This window comes from Ruditapes philippinarum, unplaced genomic scaffold (assembly GCF_026571515.1).
Source record: "Ruditapes philippinarum isolate M1 unplaced genomic scaffold, ASM2657151v2 ctg2251_1_1_1_1, whole genome shotgun sequence".
Taxonomy (NCBI): Eukaryota; Metazoa; Mollusca; class Bivalvia; order Venerida; family Veneridae; genus Ruditapes; species Ruditapes philippinarum.
This window is the reverse complement of record NW_026862221.1, coordinates 84,464-105,087: the sequence shown is the minus strand read 5'-3', so window position 1 is coordinate 105,087 and position 20,624 is coordinate 84,464. Positions and strand designations below refer to the sequence as shown.

Here is a 20,624-nt window from a genome sequence, read left to right as displayed (position 1 = left end):
GTCTGTTTATGGACGGTACTGGAAAGTGTTAGTTACCGTTCACGCCCCTCAGCACCGGCTTAAGCAGAATTCAACATTTAAACACAAAAAAACGTCATCATCCATTTGAAAAACATAATTATACATGTAAGTAAACAATTTAACTGCGTTAATTACTAACATGTCTTCTCAAGTAGTCTTCAAGAAAAGCAAGTTTTTTCATAATACTTAAAATTATAGTTTGAAACATTGGTCATAGGTACAGACATTTATAATCAAACTTGAAAAAAGCAGAAATTCAAATGGCCCTACATTTAAGTATATTCGTTTTAAATAATGTTGTTATTGTCTTTTTGTTGTTGTTGTTTCTTTCTAAGCTTTTTTATAGTTTTCTTCACATTAAACAAGGCAACCTTATATGTAAAAGAAAACTTATAAAAAATATGCAAGTATATTCGGTTTAACCCTGTATCATTTTGAACTTTTATAAGATATTTAACATCTAAACTAATTATGTTATAAAAGTCGTTTTGCCAAGTATGTTTGTCGACATCTGCAAATAAAAGAAATCATAAAGAAATTGAAATAAGTCCGATCTTCTTTAAAGCACTGGACAATGTAAAACGAAATTTGATGAGAGCGTTTTATTCATAATACATTTTCAATTAATGTTAAACAAAATGTATTGTAAAGTAAAGCCCATTGTTTCAATACCATTGTTACGTTAATATTAAGTTCATTCTAGATCAGCGATTTTCGTTATTTTCAAAACAGCGTAAAAACAAAGGTAGCTGATTAATTATTCTTAACGTGGACTTTTAAAGAAGTTAATACTTTGATTCTTTACTTATTATACCAACTTTATAATATGTTACTTTTTTAATGTGCCAGTTCAGTAAGGTTTTATTGTTAAATTAATAATTGAAAATACGTTTTGCTCAGACTATCAATAATGGAATATAAGTGACAATTTCTTGCTTAGTAGATCATCTTACAAGAAAACTTGTATAGCAATGCCTGTCATTTCATTAAACAAAGTCCAATACTGTAAAAGTGGAGCAAGCATTTTTTAAGAAATTTAAAAAAAATTCATTGAGAATTCAACAACCGATTAGAAACGGAAATGTTGAATTGTTATTAAAACATTCAAATCCTAAAGCACATGTTTTTTTAACTGGCAGATTTACAATATGGTACTTTAAGACTCAATGCAAGTCGCTTGTGATCTTTTTTTCTCCTACTCTCAAACTTTTTAAACGATATTCATTTTCTAAAACATATTTGTTAATATTATTCTGCAAATATAACTCTTGTGATCAAATATTATATTTTATGATATAAATATGTTTTATAACAAAGAATACATGATCAGATTTAAGGTTCCTCGGATATATCTTCGAAGTGTTGTTCTTTTAAGTAATGAAATAATTAGTTACAACTTAAAGAGTTCTTTTATTCTTCGTTGTTGTATTTAATCATGTTTTCAATATTTCTCTCTTCTTTATATTTTAAAATATTTTCGTTAAAAAACAATATTTTTTGCCCATAAGAATGCTGTTTGTTTGTAAAGTGTCATGCGTAGGGCCAGTTGTCTTCGTGTAATTTATGTACCAACACTTATCTTTGATGGTTAAGATTAACTCTGCAAACAAATTGTGCTGTGTTTCTTCGAACTTATGCGAGGAAAAATATTACTTTGACACACATACACGCACGCACGCACGCACGCAAAGAATCAAAAGATACTTATATTATTGTTTGAATACATAACTAAGTTATCAATCATCTAAGAATTGAAAACCAATTTGCATTAAGTGTCAGATTTAAATTTAAAATGTTGATTATATCAAGTTTAACAGTAGGAGGAACTTTAAAGTTTTGTTAAGCGCCATAAGTTGTTCAGTATCGGTATTCATTGAACATAATATAATGTAAGTCCAATAAGCGACATTATAGCTGAGTTGATAAGGTTGTTATTACTTTTTACACTTGAACGCAGAAGAACAAAAATCGTACTTGAACGGTGCAAATAAATTAAACAATAGTTGTGTTAACTATCCAGTTATGATAAACCTTTTTATTTTACAATACATGTGGATATATCACCTGTTTTTCATGACGTTAGGGCTATTCTTAAGTTAATGTGTTGATTCGTGGCCAAATTATTTCTGCATAATACAATACTCACAGTCTTGTAATATGTCATAATTCTAATAAGTTTATATTATCTCATCATTAACGAATCACGATGGCGATACTGAATTAATCAAGATATTCGAGAAATATGTATCCAGTTTTAGGCAAATCAAATAACCTTCAGTTTGTAGAAATAAACAACGAGTTTTCCCCCATCCATAAAGAAATTGTGAGCTTTTACCCATTTTTCGACAAAAGTTTTTCACGTCTTTTAAAAATTATTTGAAAAGTTAAAAAAAAAAATGAAAAATAGTGTGATTGTATTTTTTTATTTTTTTGTTAGAATTAAGATAACCATTTTAAAAAAGTTATTGATTTTTTTTTTTCCGCCCTTTAAAATAAATGTGGTTTTTAAATTTATTTTCGGGGCAGGGCGTAAAAAATTGGAAAATATTTTTTAATAAAGAGATTTGAATTTTCATACTATTAACATAAATGAAAAAATATTTACAGGTATTTTTGTCTTTATGGTTTTAAATAAAATAAAGGGGAAAAATAAAAATTTGGAAAAAATCTTTTTCTGACATAGCTGAAAGACCTTAAATTGTTTTTTTAATACACTGTACTTAGATTTTTTTCCTAGGGAAAAAAATTTTACTTAAGTTTTTACCCCTTTGATTTTTTCTTTTAATACTTGACAAAAAAGTTATATGCTAACTGTTATATAAGCAGTAATAATTGCATCGTTAACCAAAGAATGTAATAGTTTTATTAACTCTGACTTGATGTTTCCTGTTTTAGCTTCATATTAACTAAACTTAACCAATTCCGAAAGTTACTGATGTTACATTAATAACGTAAGAATCTTGCATTAAATAAGATTTTGTTCTACTCGTTCAATAAATTTATTGGCATACACTTATTGAATAATGTTTTAAATGGATATTGTAAGACATTGCACTTAAAACAACATGATAATTAAACAAGGGCAACGCCCGTCAAACTTTGGACAGAGATGAAGGCGTTATAGATATGCATAAAGGAGAGATGCTCCAGACAATAGCAGGATAATATCTTGATATTTAATCATCTCTGGTGCCTTTGACTTCCCAAACATTAACCTTAATCACAGGTGTCACACTTTTAGGCATGCTAGTTTATAAGAATCTTACAATAGCTGCCGGTAACGAGGCTCTGCCGAGTTTCCGCTTAAACAGTTACCCGAGAGCTAGATATTCCCGCCTGTACCGACAGCCGGTGTTTGATTCTTTTTCTTGCATATTACAAACCAATAATTTCCAGAACAAAAATTACGAAACCTGATATTTTCATTACGCACTTTTTTCTTATCGTAGCGTATGGACTTACAACTTCATTCATAACGGTTAAGTGATGTCATCCTTAGAACGAAATTCATTCAAAAAAGGCGCGCAGCAATGACGTCATTTAAAACACGCGACTTGTCTTACATGGGGGGATGTAAGACAGGGTTTTCTAGCACCAGTGTAAACGGTAGATAATTCTGTCTGACATGCAAATAATATTTGTGTTTTCAAAAATCAATGTTGAAGACTAAAAAGGTGCTGTAACATTTTGTTTTTATTTAACTTTTAAACTCTTTTTTGACCTTTATTTTGGGGCAGTGACCTGAACTTTGCAGCAAACTTAGCCTCACAAGGGGACATTTGTGCCAAATAAAATTAGAATTCCCGATGAATGTGGTTTTGACCGAATAAATTTTTAATGACCCCTAAGTGTGACCTTAAGCTTTAACCCAGAATTTTTGGGTTTATGCGCTAAATGTTTCAAGGTGAATTTTAAAATTGTGTCATAAGAATCCCCTTCTGCGTGTGAGTTTTGCTGCTGGACAAAATTTATGTTTTTTCATTTAAGTACCTTGATATATTAACCCAAATTAAAGTTCACACCCTAGTATAATAAAGCCCCCTTGCGTTTCAATCCCCCAATGAATTATGACCAAATGGTCCGAATACACAATTCATATTTTATCTGGAGTTGACCCTATGTGTGACCTTGACCTTGGCTGCAACGACCTGAAGTTTGCACGCCACATTTCGCCTTACAATGGTGAACATCGTGCAAAGTTATATTGCAATCCGTCTATGCATGTAGAAGGTTGCTTCGGACCAACGTCTTTCAGTGACCACTAAGTGTGACCTTGACGTTGGACCTAGAAACCTGGTTTATGCATGCGACATAGCTTCTCATAGTAGCGGACATTTCATGAAAATCATTTTATTCATGAAGGAGATATGCTCTGAACAAATTCGCTATATATCTTTAGTTAACTTGACCTTGCATATATTAACCTTAATTATATGTTTCACACCCCTAAAGATAATAATGACCATTTGTGTTTCAGTCCCTTAATAAATGGTTCGAATACACATTTTCATACTTAAATGAAATGTTAACAAATAATGCTTTACTTTCAAATAGAACCATAATTTTGTCGACGTCTATGTCAGCTTTATGGATCCTCGATTTTGACCACCAATTACGGACAAATGTTAATGTCGGAAAGTCAAAATCAATGTTAATTTTTTTTCCTTTTTCGTTTTCCTTAAAGTCATGAAGGGATGTAAAAATTATGTGTACGAAAAATTTTAAATGACATTAAATTTTGATTTAAATAATAATGCGGGTAAATTTTTTAAGGTCAATCTAATTGTTTCATATTGTTTTCAATTTATAGAAAATTTTCCCCCTAAATAATCAGAAACCCATTTTGACCTCTTAATTTTTTTAAAATATATTCAGTATGTCATTTAAAAAAGGTAGGATGTTTTTTTTGTATTTCAGTCTTTTTCTTTTTTTTATCCTCAACAATTTATTATATTACAGTTTTGTTCAACCCCTATGGCAAATTGAGCACATGGCAAAAGGCAATATTTAACATTTTCCATCGATCCCCACAATATGCAACCACCCATAAGGTGACCCGAAATTTTGTGGCAGTTTATTTAAAATTAATTTGTTCATTTTGACAGTTAAATTCATGCTGTGGGAATTTTACATATACAAATTATTGGTGTGTTGACCTGAATATTTGATATTGAAAATGATATTGTATTTCAGTGATTTAAAGATTTTGTTTGAAACATTTTTAGTATTTAGTTCCGTATTTAAAAGAAATGAATAAATCAGAAACGAGGCGATATAAAGGGGTATGTTAAGCTATCACTTATCGTTTGACAGATATGAAAAATTCGCCTTCATTTCATCACCATGCTGCCAATTATTGTTAAGTCTTCCAGAATTAAATGGTTTATAAAACTACTTTTTATTGAAGATTAAATGCTATTTTCATCGAGTGCTAGGTAAGCTACATCCTTTATTTCACTCTCACTTTTTTCCAGACTTTTAAACTTCACAAGTGCTGTGTGGCAGCCGTAAAATGTTGCATCTTACTTCAGTTCAGAGTTGTTTTATTTTCCTGTCTTTTGAGATTATTGATTCTAGCACTTTTAAGTGTTGTAAATTGAGAACTGCTCAAGCCGGTGCTAGGGGAACGTGAGGGATGTGACATTTTTTCATTATCCCTCATGTACAGACTCAATCAAACCGAGTTTGCAATTATCATATTTTTTGTTGTGATTAATACTTCCGAGGGATCATACTTTTTCAAGAATTTTATATTTGATATATTTGAATGATAATATTGTTTTTGATGATGTATTTTGTAAAAGCATGGAAATTCAATAAAGTTTCTGTTCTGTTCTTCTGTTCATAAAAAACTAAATGACAGGAATTTGAATAGTAATCAGAATAAAAATGATTTCTATTTGTTAAATTAATGTGACATTTTGATCGGTTTTGGAGGTTAATTTGAGCTGAATTAGCTATATATATTTCTAAATTGGCTGTTATAATGGTTACTGACTGTCCTACTCTTATACATTGAATATGACTGACACATTCCAAAGGATATTCATAGTATTTTCGTGAGTCACAGTGGTATTGATAAAACATGTGAAGTAAAAAGCGGCAAAATGTGAAATTATTTCGACTTACCTTTACACTCGCCATTTACAGTTTCATGAGCATAATGTTACTGTGAGGTATTTTGCGTTCTTTGCTATATACTTTAGTCTTTCCTGAGTATAGTTTTGCTTAATTCAATTCCTTTTAATGTCTGTTTCAACTTGATATTGAGAAAATATCAATATTAAAAACAATAGAAAATAAGCACGCACACTTTAATGTTTCAATGTATTTTGTAAATATTTGGTTTTTGACTATGTATTATGATAGATAATTCAGTACGATTTTGAAGAGTAATTGCCAAAGTGACATTGGTAATTCTCGAAAACCTAAATTCATATATCAAATAATGTATATATTATATTTCTATATATGTGATGATTATATATTTTCAATGACAGTTTAAAGTCCAATGGCCAATTTCACTTTCTTTTATTGTAAACATGTACGGAGATGTTTTTTCCCTTGTGTTACAACTTTCTAGAAAATTAGGGAGCGTCCGTTGTTGAGTGGTATTTGACTTCAAAGCACTTGCCCGTTACCGCTGTAGGTTCAAGTCCCGTAAGTGACTGTTGATTATTCTATTTAATGAAGCTATTCAGCTACCTAATGGTAACGTCGGTAGTTTTAATCAGGCGACTGTTCGTACCTTTAATAATTCACATACACGGAAGGGCATCTGACGTGTTTCGCAACCAGTAAAGCTGCTGAAGAGTAATCCTATAGCCACTTTCTTGTTGGTGCAACTTAAAACTAAACCCCAATCAAATTATAGAAAATTAAAAAATGGTTGATTACATTGTTACAATCATAATGCAATGTTAAGCTTTATTTTAATTGACAGAAGATGTGTGGTAAAACACTCAAAGATTTATAATTCAATCGTTATTCTGTCTCGTTTTGGAAATATGTCAATTTCTTAGGAAAAAGGGCGATATCAATGAAATAAGAGATGTATCGACAAACATCAAAATCATTTTAATGCGTATCAAATTGTTGAAAGATTTGCGAACGATTATATTAATGAAGTATTTTAGAATATGCAACAATTGATTTTGACTTTACGCTTTTTAATGAAAATTTGCTGTTTTATCAAAATTGAACAAGTACGGATATTTTACAGCTGCAAGCCAAAGCGGGACATTTAGACCGAATGTTTGTGCACATGGTGTTCTCCGATGACTTCTAAAACCTGTTAGCTTATATGTACATTTTATATATTGGTATTCTGACATTACTTATTCACTCCAACCAGCTTGCGCTTCTTTTGGAGCATGTTTAGTTTTTTAGCAAAATCTTTGTTTAAGCTTGATAGTGGAAAAAGTTCTTGCACCTGTTAATAGAAGTCGCTTTGCGTTTTGTATCATGTCCCTGGTTCAAACCAACGGTCTCTGAATTGAGAGAACAAGATCTCAATTATAAGACTACCTTTCCCCTTGAGCTTTTTATAGCTTGACTTGAATTTGGCAAGTAAACTTGTACTCGAGTATTCAAGGTCTCATTCCTTACGAACATTTCAGACTCTTTGAGTTGGTGTGGACACGCTTAAATAATTTTACAACTACGTTTGTACTTCAAGTTTTTTTCTCGTTTTTTTTTTTCGAGAATATGGATTAAGCGGCAGATTGTTAGGGTTTGAAGCAAGCGAAACCATTCTTCTCACTTTCATATCTATATGTTTTCTGTATATGTTTTCTGTATGATACAAAGGGGTTGTAGAAATTACTGTAGAAATTTAATTCTACTCAAAAATTTCTTGTACAGAAAATAAGATCATGTATTCTTATATATGTTTTTTTAATTCTGATTATATAAAAGCAATTTGACAAGCCAACATATTTTATCAGACAAAAATTAGAAATTCAAAATTCATAATGTAGGCAGATCCGTCTTAAGCATAAATAAAGTATGTCGATTTTGATTCTTGTGGCATAAGCATTATTTAATATTTTAGTTGCTTTTTATATGAAATAGTTTGAACAACTCTATTAGCTGAACAATAATATTACCGTCATAATAAACTGATGTGTGTTAGAATACAGTTTGATATGACGGTACGCCACAAGGAACAAATATTTCAACATGCTTATACTTATTCTTTGACAAGATATATAGTAGTACTGCGTTGATATCAGGTTAACAAAACTAACATAATAATCAATGATTGTCGACTACTTTATAGTATGTGAAATTATTTACAGTGATGACCATAAAAACGTAAAATGATACAGCATTTAGACTTTACTACATTCAATGTAAAATCACAATCATTTGTAATAATTTTAAACAAATTACATTAAGAGACTGTGTTAACTTCTCAATACAACGTACAGTTTTCTCTTTTGAAATCCATATTTTACACCACTATTCATTGTTACGAGCTAAACGCAAAAGAGAAGATAATGCAGCAACACATTTTACAATTCCATTACATGAATGATTGTACCAACTTTATAAACATTGATTTTGGATACATAACCAAATGCAATAATCAGAATTACGACAAAATGTCTTTGACAAATCTTCAGCATGTAACAAAAACATGTTGTTAACTACAATACGAAAGCTTTTTTAAAAATTTAATGTCATGTAATAAAAATATTTTTTCTACATTAAAAATAAACAAAATATCTTAAAAAAGAGAAAAAATGCACAGTTAATTAAATATTTATAAACACAACTCTACAAAATACAACTGTAGATTTATTGAATTTGTAAGTTTGCAAAGACGTATAGTCCGGAACATTGTATTTTATCTAGAATAATAGCTTATTTTTCTAATGCACAAAACACACTAAACTGTATATCATAAAGAACAGGAAGCCAAAATCATCCTAAGACTTCATCTACATTAATGGAACAATAGTGCAAGTGTCCAATTTACTGCACTTGACTAGCATATAAAATCTAATAAAAATAAATTCATTAAATGTTTAATGTCATGGTTAATTCCAAGGAAAATATACAAGTTATAATTTGCAAAAAAGTGTAAAACTGCCGTTATGAGTAAAGTGGTTTTTGGCGTTTATTTTGTTACATTCTGATAGTTTATTTTTTATTTTGCTTGATCATTAGAATTTTTCTGTGTGAAAGATAGTAACAATGAATGCATTGAATCTACTTTTGTTTCAATAGAGCTGACTCTGTTCTCAATTGAATCTAATTGATGTTTTGTTTTTTTAATTTCAAAATCTTTCAGACAGCTTACTTTCAAAGCAGCAAGTACTGACTGTATTGGGGACACAACAAATGTGTTATCAGTAGTGATACCCTCAACCATTCCAATACATTCAAAATCTTCTGACATTGCTTTGCAGAACACAAGCGAGCCGGAATCACCATTCTTAGCAAACTTGTCACCTTCTATACCAAGCTGATTCAAAAGTCTGAAGTTAAAATCCATATGTTTAAAGTCAAAGGACCTGACACAAACTGGTGTTGATTTGATTCTACCTATAGTCAAATCAGTTTTGCAGCCAAACTTAAACAAATCTTTCTCCAAAGCCCTTGATACACCACATGTCTTGCCAGTTTCAAAAGTGTACGGTATGTTGATTCCTGAAACAAAATATGTCATTTTAACTTTTGTTGGAATGTTGCCAATATATTAAAAAAAAATGTAAAGCTTTTATTAGACTATTTACCAATTTTTATCAAAGAAAAAGACCAGCTGATAATGCTTCAGGGCAAATATACAGTCTATATTATGCTCGAACAGCGTAAACTCTTTATCATATACATAGAGGTAATATACCTGAGATTATATATGATCCATTGAAATGACCATTTTTACTTAGCGGAAAAGCATATTTTTTTTGTAAAGATCACTTTAAAATATAACAAAAACTTTCAAAGCCAGAAAAAGAAAAGGAAATACAAGTACGACAAATTTAATTAAACTGACCATCTAAGATGGGTTAATTGTGAACATAGATTGATCGGAACAAGGCTAGACAAGCTTATTGTAAATTTAATAGCCTTTTGCCATTTTTAGTGATTTAAAAAAATAATAATATATAATTCGTTTTATGTATATCTGGTACCCCGTGGAATTGGACTTGAATTTACATCAATAAGATTACTATTGCTATTGTATTACATTTATGTAGCAGACATATATTTCTTGGGTGGTTGGGACTAATTTCTGATTTTTTTCCTTTCGGTTGCCTATGCAAAGAACCCTATTATTTTATCAACAGCATTGATCAACTTCCGGACTGTAAATGTGATCTGCTTACCATCTGAAGTTACCATCAACTTGTCATGGCCAACCTCTATACAATACATATGGACTATCGGCAATAGCTTACCAAAGTTATAGTTATTGTCAGACAAGCCTATAATTGTTTACATCTTGATAATCCTGACCTTTGATCTAAATTAATTGGGGGAATTCAACTGGTCCCTTGCAATGAATCTATCGAGTTACATAAAGCATGGTTTATTCCTTCTCAAGTTTCAAAAGTTTGAGGTTACATACGCATTTACGGACATATGAACCGGCCCAGTCAAAAAACGTTCCCACACTTTAAGCGTGGACATAAATAATTATGTAAATAACAAACTGAACAAAGGATGACCTGTGTCATAAGGGTTTGAAGAACTAAATGAGATTGAATTTGTATATATTTGGAATGTAAATTTGTATGGTCAATTATCCAAATGACTAAAATATGCATGATACATAGTACCTATGGCTTGGTACAACGAGATGTAGAACTTTTGAGTCTTCTGAGAAAATGACAGTCGTTGCCAAAATGTTGGGATTTTTTAAAAAACTTTTTTGCAAATGATTTTATCATTTTCTGACCGGCTTAAAAAGATAATAATGATTCATGATTTCGTATTAACGGCAAAATGATAATATTTGCAGACACACGAGTGAACATAAGTTTATCAATATCATTCATCACAAATAGTGTCTTACCATTCGGTTCAATCTCTGGGAAGTGACCTGCTTTTGGTGGTCGTGTTTCTATCTGTATAATAGCTACCTCTACACCTGCTTCAGATTGGTTACCTTCTTTGTAGATAGCTTGTACAATGCGTCCTATCTCATTGCGATTACCTGGCACAGGGTGCGGCTGGCATACTATATCACTAGAAAATATATTTGGCCAGGATATTTCTCCGTTATGTTCAACACATTTTTTCAATTCATCAGGAAACATCAACGTGTGTGCACATGTTATACCACAAACTCCATAACTCGGATGGTCAATGAACCCTCCAAGAGTCCCACCAAAATCAACAGCTCTTCCTGGGTACCTAGTAATCTTGCATCCCATTTTGATATCATCATGATACTCTGTTGCCGTTCCGTAAAGAAAAAACAGACCTTCCCTAATATCAACTGCAACACCATCATAAGTGTTTTGAAATGCATCCTCTTCTATTGGTATAAAACCTTTAGCTAACACATATAAGGTCATACAGCTTTCTGTGCTTAAACGCATAGCACTTGGTTTATAGTTTTTTGACCTCACAAAACTTCCAGATATTATATTAAGATATCTATGATTGTCCATCAGTTTTTCTGCGTACTTTGATATGCATGCACTTAGTTTTTTGTTTTCATCGTCACTCATCTTTTCCCTCTCTTCTATGCTGGAACTTATATCAATTCCTTCTGTACTCAATTCACCGTAATTTCTTTTTATCATTCTGTATCCTATGTCATTTTCATTAAGATCAAAATCCCACATCACTGTTACAACGAAAATGATTTTCCGCTCATTTTCCTTCTTGTACGCAGCATAAACGTGAATAATATATTCTGAAAAACTCTTTATCTTATTGCAAATCGACTCACAACATTGAATAACTAATTTGTCTTTTCTATCACGACTTTTGCATAGTATGTCCAGCTCATCTTGATTCAATAGTTTCCTTATTTCTGTTGCCTCGTTACATGATGTACTTGCATTCTCCGAGATCTTCTCTGTCAAACAAAAGGACCAAAGTAGACTTTTAATATCTCATTAGAGATAAAAAAAATGATAATTCTAAATGTAGAGGTATGCATTTCTAAGCATTCAGGTATGGTGCTTTTTTGGAAATAAAGTATAGTGAAATAAAATCCCGAAAGAAGGCCCAAAACCACAAAATTGAAAATGATGAAGGCTCGGTTTGATAGAGCCTGTTCATTGACAGTATTGGAAAGTGAAAGTTACCGTCCATACCCCCTAGCACCGGCTCAAGCAGTATTCAAAATTAACATGAAACGGTAAAATTTAGAATTTTAAAACAGCTGTAGATGTATTCATATTTCGGTTATCGTGGAACTTTGAATGTGACACGTTAGTGTAATTACATGAAAAACGGCGTATGGTCCTCAAGTAAAAGAATACTTTCAAATATTGAAGACCCTGAGTTTATGTGTAAATGCAAAAATAGCTAATTAAATTACTTACATTCATCATTGCAGCGCTTATTTATCAAATCTTGTTTAAAATCATTTAGATTATTTCAAATTGTAAATTCTTTCGGTAATGTTTTTTTGCCCTACGCAGAATGCACATGCACGAAATGTTATTCCCGTTTTCTATGGAAATAATGTAGTGTAAAATGTCTTTACAATTTTTTAAAATAAAAGAATAAAGTAAACAAAATAAACAGATAGTTCCGGAATCTCAAAATTGAAATTTACCGCCACTAAGTGAACCGGAAAACTTTTAAAAGCTGATTATGATGTTGCATTTTACACATGTATTCCAAACAAATGCCTCATTTAAATAAATACATTTATTTAGTTCACCTGATGTAAATAGAAGGTTAACATAAGTAGTTTCAATTTTAAGAAATTGACGAAAGCCCACCAAGAATTATGTTGTCAAAAATGGAATGTTCAATGTTGCTGATGAAATTTATGCTTAGCCTTTTAAGGTATTAGCACCCTAATGCATTACCTCCGCTTTGAAGAGTATTCAAATAGGCTAGAACTACTGTTAACTACATTGAAAATGAGGGCCATGGGTTCAATCCCCAGAAGGGTCAACTTTTTTTTTCTTTCTTTTTTTCTTTTAACATTATTGATGTATCTCTCATGTCCCATTTGGAAAGAAAAAAGTGTTTAATTTTGATTTTTTAATTTATATAGGTATTTATTGGCTAAATTATGCTAAATCTAGTAATAAATATGGTACCTGATATTTTCAAAGTGTAATATAATCAAAACTAGACGGTAAAAATATTTCATATTTTACAAGATCAACCAATATACTTTTTAAAAAATTTAGGGAAACTTTGAAAACAGGCACTCATTTGGGTAAATTTTAAGATTTTTTTTTAAAAAAATGGTCAGACACGTGGTAAAAATTGGTGGGGTAGGGTAACATTTTTATACAGATTTCATAAACTTTAAGTAGAAACCTTAATTTTGCTTATTTGAATTGTTAGCTGGATGGTACTATTTGTTTCTTACCAAAAATTAATAGGAAAACATTTTTCATTAGAATGTTATTGCAGATTATTTAAAGGTTCCTACTTTCTAAAAAATGGCCCTCATAACATCCTAGCTTGAGTTCAGAAAAGTGGCCCTAACTTGATTTCCGTACGGTAAACTTTGTTTAAATTTTGCATACAGGTGTACTTTAAGGTATACATCTGACTTATGATGTCAAGTTTTTAGTTCCTGATAGTGCCCATTAGGGTCCTAATACCTTAAGTAAAGACTTTGCTATAATATTCGAAATACGTTTAATTATACATTGTAATTCCTTTATCTTGATTGCGTACATGCATTATAGTTTATATTGAAACGTCTGTAAAATTCACAGTCACTTGGGTTGTGGAGCTTAAAACGCCTTTAAAATCCAAAAATAATGTATATTTGTCAATCCCAGCACATGTACTGATCATATATATCAAATAAACTTAATATAAAATAGAGAAAAACAGAATCCCTAAAGAAAGTCAAACACAACAAAGTTGAAAATGTTGCAGGCTCGGTTTGATCAAGCCTAGCCGTTTTGAAAAAAAAATTCATATGTCAACATCTATAATAATATACAAGATAAAAATGTTTGCCGAAAAAATCCGCCCACTTACTGTCAACATCACCATGTATTTTATTCCATTTCCATTATTTTCACATGATCCTTTAGATATAATTCTTTACGATGATGGGCAATTTGAAACTTCAACGGTTATATTAACAACGCAACAGCCAAAATAAACATCAAGATTATCGCCGTTTTACTCCGTTTACAAAATCTTTTGATAAATTAAAACGTGGCTCCCCAGCTTTGCCGTGTGCAAAATGCGCTGCACTTTGAAGATGGGAATCAGTCGGGGCTATGGACGAAGCTATTCGGTAATATGTTGGTTCACATACTTCAAAGCGGGGTATAAACGACATAAACGAGTAATGAATTGATACTATTAAGCTATTCAACATTATTTTTTGTCCAATCACATTGCAGTTTTTTTCAAAATTTTTTAACTTCGATTAATGTGTACTAACTAAATTAAATTTACTTTATCAGGTCCGTCTAACCAGTCTAACTAATTTCAATAATGGTATAGGTTATTATACATTTTGCTGTACAATACGGAATATATTTGGACCAGTAAATAGCATGGACGAGCCGATATTGACTTATCAAGCTGTACACCAGTTCAAATATATTTTGTAATGTACAGTAAAATGTTTAATAACCTTTTTATTGTATATCTTTCATTTTTTTTATTTGAAATATCATCATCATCATCATCATCATCATCACCATCATCATCATCATCATCAACCCAAACAGAACCACCAAAAACTACCAATGTGCGCGATTCAGAAGGCAGTGTAACAGTGAACCATCGCATAAATATTCCGTCTGATAACTCTTGCTCACAGTGTTTTTAGCTTTCTTTCTTTTGACAAAATCAGAAATGTGTTTGTCTGTTAACATTCTGCCGTTTGGACTAAAACAAAACAACGCTTCCTTGTCAGCAAGACATTTTACCAGCTGTTGTAAGCATGTGATAAAAAGGACCTTTATGCGAGCATGATTCCATGTCTTAAATTTGTAAGAGATTGAAATCGGAAACCAGACCAGCATCGTTTAGTGCACATGTACCCAACCGTCCAATATGAAAATGATTTTTTTTTTCAATACGGGAATGTAATGGACGGTCACGAGGTACAAATGCAGATTGTCGATTGGTTAGATTTATTAGATATATACTATTGTATTATATTAAGTAGGAAATACGGGTGTATTTGTACTCTGAATTGTTACATATATAAGAACGGAATAAAATCTGAAAAAGAAGAAGCTGTAGTATATATGTACTTTAAGAAAAATACAGATTAATAGAAAAGAATTTCCAAGAAACCATTTAGCAAATCAACAAAAAATGAAAATGAATGAAGTTTAATAAAATTATACATTAGATAATAAGCAAACAGTTCTTGTTCACCACTAATTAATAAGTTTCTGACGAATTTATGTTTGTTAATGCGTATTATTAAACACTAACCTATACATGTATTTTAACTTGTACGCAATAAAATACTATAATATTATTTCAAAAATAAAAGTATTCAATAATTTTCAGTACACTGACATACATGCATACATGCATTGCAAATTTGCATTTCTTTATTTAAATCAATATACATAGAAAATGTCAAATCTTATATGTACATGTGTATAAATAGTAATTTAATCAACATCAGTGCTTTATTAACTTTCAGAATTGAAACATGTCCAACAAGACACATAATTTTTGAGGATATACATTGATAATGTTATCTAAAAAAAATGCAGAAATGAGGCTCACAATAAATTTAAGTGGATTTTGGGAATTTTTAAGCTTTACAACATTCCAAAATTTTTTGTTTTTTATCTTTCGATTACTATCAAATTAAATTTTTTGTAGGATTGAATTTTATGTATTTATTTGTACTGTATGAAAAAGAAACGAAATAACTTATTAATAATCTATGTTTTGATTAAATTTTAAAACCCTGTTCCTTTTTTTAGTTTATTATCCAATGTCTGATAATTGTCTGTAGATCCAAAAATTTATTTCACGGAAAAATTATAGACATATTTTTGGTTTAAATTCATTTTTCCTTACGATTATTTAAACCCCTTTAAAATGTTTTCCTTTAGAATAAATTTGTCACATACAACACCGGACTGAAGAGCTTCAACAGCAAATTGAACAAGAGGGTCATGATGGTCCTTATATCGCCAACCTGACTATGAAAGATTTGTCAAAATTTCCAGGATATGTGGAATGGAACAGTATCCACACGTGTGTTAACAAAGTAATTCTATAATTGGGTTGTGTGACCTAGTTTTTGACCCAAGGTGTCCCATGTTTCAACTTGACCTTGTAATCATCATTAATCTTTTTGACCAATTTCTAGGGTATGTAGATTTAAACAGTAGCCACTAGAGTGTTCACAGGTCTTTTTTCCGAATTAAGGCTGTTTGACCAAGTTTTCAACCCAAAGTGACCCATATTTTAGCATGACCTAGAAATGAACAGAACAATCTCTCATGCCAAATTTCCACGATATTTGTTCTGAAGAAAAACACTTTAACAAGGAACAAGGTTTTTCAATAATTGGCCTAAGTGACCTAGTTTTTACCCAAGGTGACCCATTTGAAACTTCACCTAGAAATCATTTTAACAATCTTTCTGACTAATTTCTAGGATATTTGGTCTGAATAAATTGTCCAAAGTGTGTCAACAATGTTTTTTTGGGCTCAACCGATTTATTAAATTTATCAAAAGCAATGATCGTTCCTTTGAATGATGTGGTTTTATTAAACCTGTGTGCCATTATGTAAAATATCAAGTAATATAGCAATCAAATTTTACCTGCTTCATAGAAAAAAGTAGTTACTTTATTCAATATATTAATAATTATTGTAGACGATATGACTTTTAAGCTGTACAAACTTAAACGAGTATTTCGGACATTATTCACCCATATAAATACCACTATTACTTATCGTGTCAATGGGTCATTATATATTTATATAACATATAATGCAGATAACAAAAATTTTGACAAAAATTGAAATGAAAGGAAAAAGAGCATTATCATTAATTTAAGAACATACTAACCTTTTTTTCCTGAAGTAAAAAGGCTGGCGTTCGATTGCTGTAAATTCAAATTATAAATCAAATGTCTGTGTGCATAAAAATACTAATAATGGTTGAAACTGTAAAATCATGATGTTTTGTTGACAAAAACCTATACATTACTATAAATAGAATTGATATCCGGTAAAAAAATACATTTATACATTAATTTCCGTTAACTCTTTTAGTTGTGCTATTGCTTGTGCAATAGCGCTATTGCTTGTGCAATAGCACATTTGTTCTTAAGCTGCTAGTAAATGCTAAATATAAGTTATGAAACGATATTTAAAAAAAAAAGTCTAAACTACCTCTAAAATTCCAGCGCCTTGGACTGGACTTTCTGCGGCATCTGAAAGAAATTTTGTTGTTGCTAAATAGACATGTTCACAGTGTAGAAATGAAAAGAGGAAATTATTGCAAAATTACGCAAGCAGATTTATTGATCTTTTGCTCTGTACTTGAACTACTTGTTAGGGAGATGATTTATGGATTTATACAGTGCACTTCTACACTATTAGATCTAAGCACCTACAAAGTTTCTTGTTGATAAATCTTGTAGTTTCAGGATGGACGGACAAAGCGGCGACTGCATGGTCTTCCTTCGGGGAGCAAAAGAAACTTGGCTTTACAATATATTCTGCTATATTAGATATGCATTGTGTTGAAATTTTGCTGTTGGCAAACCTGTATCAATTGTACAAAAATACATTTTTTTTCATATACATTGTAAAGCATAACAAAAAGGACCATGGTGTACGAAATACCGGTTGGACATTTCAACTTCATAAATTCCCGATTTGATCTTCATAAATTCCCTAATTCAACTTGACGAATTCACGATTTCAACTTCATGAAATTGAAATCGTGAATTCGTGAAGTTGAAATCGTGAATTCGTGAAGTTGAAATTGTGAATTCACGAATCTAAATTCGTGAAAATAACATTATGAATTCATGAAGTTGAAATCGTGATTTAGCCCTTGCAGTTTTCAAGAACAATGTTTTGAAGTATTTACTATATAAGGTAAAGCAATGGTCAACTGGTTCGGGACAATTTTGAACCAAAGGCTTAAATTTATGGAAAAAACTTTTGTAGAAGTTCACCAGAAAATGTTTCATACTGAATATCTAAGCTACCCTGTAGAAGAATAAAAGATTTGTTTTACTATTTATAGAAAAATGGAAAATCAATTATCCCCTTGGGCGGACTAATTTTGAACCAAGGACCATAAATTCAACAATTTTTGTATAAGTCCAACAGACCATGCTTAATGCAAAATATCTGAGCTAACCCTAGAGTTTAAAAATATTTTTACATAATACAGACAATCAATGACACCCAAAGCGGGCAAATTTCGACCTAAGGGCTATAATTTTAACAATTTATTGGAGGTCTACTACATAATATTTTATGTCAAAAAACTAAACTTTGGATCTTGTAGTTTTAATTTTACTACATACATGTAAGAAAATCTATGTTGTCCTAAGGCGGGCCGATTTTGACCCATGGGCTGTAGTTTGAAGAATTTTTGAACCAAGTTTCATAATTAACAGCTAGGCTTGAGCCTCTTAAGGGACTTTGGATTCTTTCATGTGAGGAAGCTATCCAGCTAGCTTACGGAACGTCGGTGGTTCTACTCAGGTGCCCTTTCGTGCCTGAAATAATGCATGGAAGGGCACCTGAGGTCTTCCTCCACCAATAAAGCTGGAACGTCGCGATATGACCTATACTGTGTCGATGCGACGTAAAACCCAAAACAAACAAACAAAATATATGCTATAGCCCCCAGAAGCATTAATCATAACAAAATTACATGGAAAGTGCAGACTTTGTTTGATTGAGTCGTCTGTACATGAGTGATAATGAATAAGTGTCACATCCCTCACGCCCTCTGGTACCCGCTTGAACGTTACTCAATTCTCAACATTTAATAGTCCTGGCATCAATGATCCAGAAGGACCAATAAAATATAACAACACTCAATTGAAGTAAGTCTCAGATGTGTTTTCCTATATAAATCAAGTAAATACTTGGCTTGGATAATTAATATTGAACCTCGGGGCATGATTCAAATAAGTTTTGTAAAGATCAATAAGTCAATGCTACCTGCTAAATACCTACGCTTCCTTTAGACATTGTAGTTCAACGCAATGGAGCTTAAATATGTTTTCCAATATAATTTTTATACAACCAAATCATCCCCAGGGCGGGTCAGGAAGCCCTGACCCTTATTCTACAACCAACGCATTGTAAGTTATAGTTATTTCAATGATTCTTTCTATCGGTTCAAATAAATAAATACTGTTTTTGAGGTCAACAGTATCGGCAAAAGCAAACTCAACAACATCATGACTGTACAAATAGCTCTTTTTTTCTTTGAAAAAGGTAAAACAAATATTGTTGTGAACTTAATTATATTCTTCTTCTTGCAAAAATAAATATCATACCCATTGCAAAATGTGCAGCTCCTTGTCGCGTATGTGCCTTCCTAGGAATTCTGGTTTCTGCAGTATTTTTCTTGAACTTTTTATTTGAAGATTTTCCATCGTCCTTGCTGCGTAATTCTTAATGACATAAACATATATAATATTATACTAACAAAACGTGTTAATGTAAAACATAACAAGAAATGCGCCCATAAGATACAGATGTCCCCACAATCCACTGTTGAATCAATGTACTGAATCTAGTTTTTGGGCTACGTGTGACGACACAAAGTAGATAAATACAGAATCCCCAAAGAAAGCCCAACACGACAAAATTGAAAATGTTGCAGGCTCGGTTTGATTGAGCCTGTTAATAGACGGTACTGGAAAGTGCAAGTTACCGTCCACGCCCCCTAGCACCGGCTTAAGCAGAATTCAACATTTAAACATGAACTAGTAAAAGTTTGAATTTAGAAACATCCGCAGACGTGTTCATACGGCGGTTATCATGGAACCTTAAATGTGACACGTCCGTGCCATTCCATGAAAAGCGGCGTATGGTCCCAACATAATAAAAAGCGAGTGCCCTAAACGAGAAAACAATGAGCGGAACTAATTAAAATGGAATTTTGAACGGGGATCAGAAGTTATGAAGCCTGCATATCACAGATAAGACGTCAAAAGACAAATTTAAAAAGCAGGCAACATATCCTAAGGGTGATTCAACATTATTCAAGTAGGAATATTGGAACTACCCAACAAGAAAATGCCGAAAAGTTGAAACTTAAAATACCACAAGCACAACAATAATGTCGTGCTGAACGACCTTCAAGGATCGAAAATATAATATCATTGATTAAATGTACGTGGAGACTTTTTACAGCCGCAACACGGCACGGTACAAGTTGAAAATTGCAAATCTTTCACTCAGTCAAGGGCAAAAACACAAATAGTAAATAAATCTACAAGCAAACTCCATGTT

General features: G+C 31.5%; 1 protein-coding gene across 1 annotated transcript; it reads right to left on the bottom strand.

The window, feature by feature from the left end:
- Positions 1–7,908: 7,908 nt before the first annotated feature.
- On the bottom strand, positions 7,909–19,814 carry LOC132718322 (uncharacterized). Its single transcript, XM_060702025.1, has 5 exons — positions 19,664–19,814; positions 17,526–17,566; positions 17,200–17,236; positions 11,048–12,061; positions 7,909–9,678 (listed from the first exon to the last, which is right to left on the bottom strand). The coding sequence occupies exons 1-5, from the start codon at positions 19,665–19,667 to the stop codon at positions 9,176–9,178; spliced, it is 1,599 nt and encodes a 532-aa protein (XP_060558008.1). The 5' UTR covers positions 19,668–19,814; the 3' UTR covers positions 7,909–9,175.
- Between the last annotated feature and the right edge of the window lie 810 nt (positions 19,815–20,624).

Coding starts and splice junctions, on each gene's coding strand:
- LOC132718322 (XM_060702025.1), bottom strand. Junction 17,237..17,525: donor AAGGCGCTGGAATTTTAGAG/GTAGTTTAGACT, acceptor TTGAATTTACAG/CAATCGAACGCCAGCCTTTT. Junction 9,679..11,047: donor CCCAGAGATTGAACCGAATG/GTAAGACACTAT, acceptor ATTTTGTTTCAG/GAATCAACATACCGTACACT.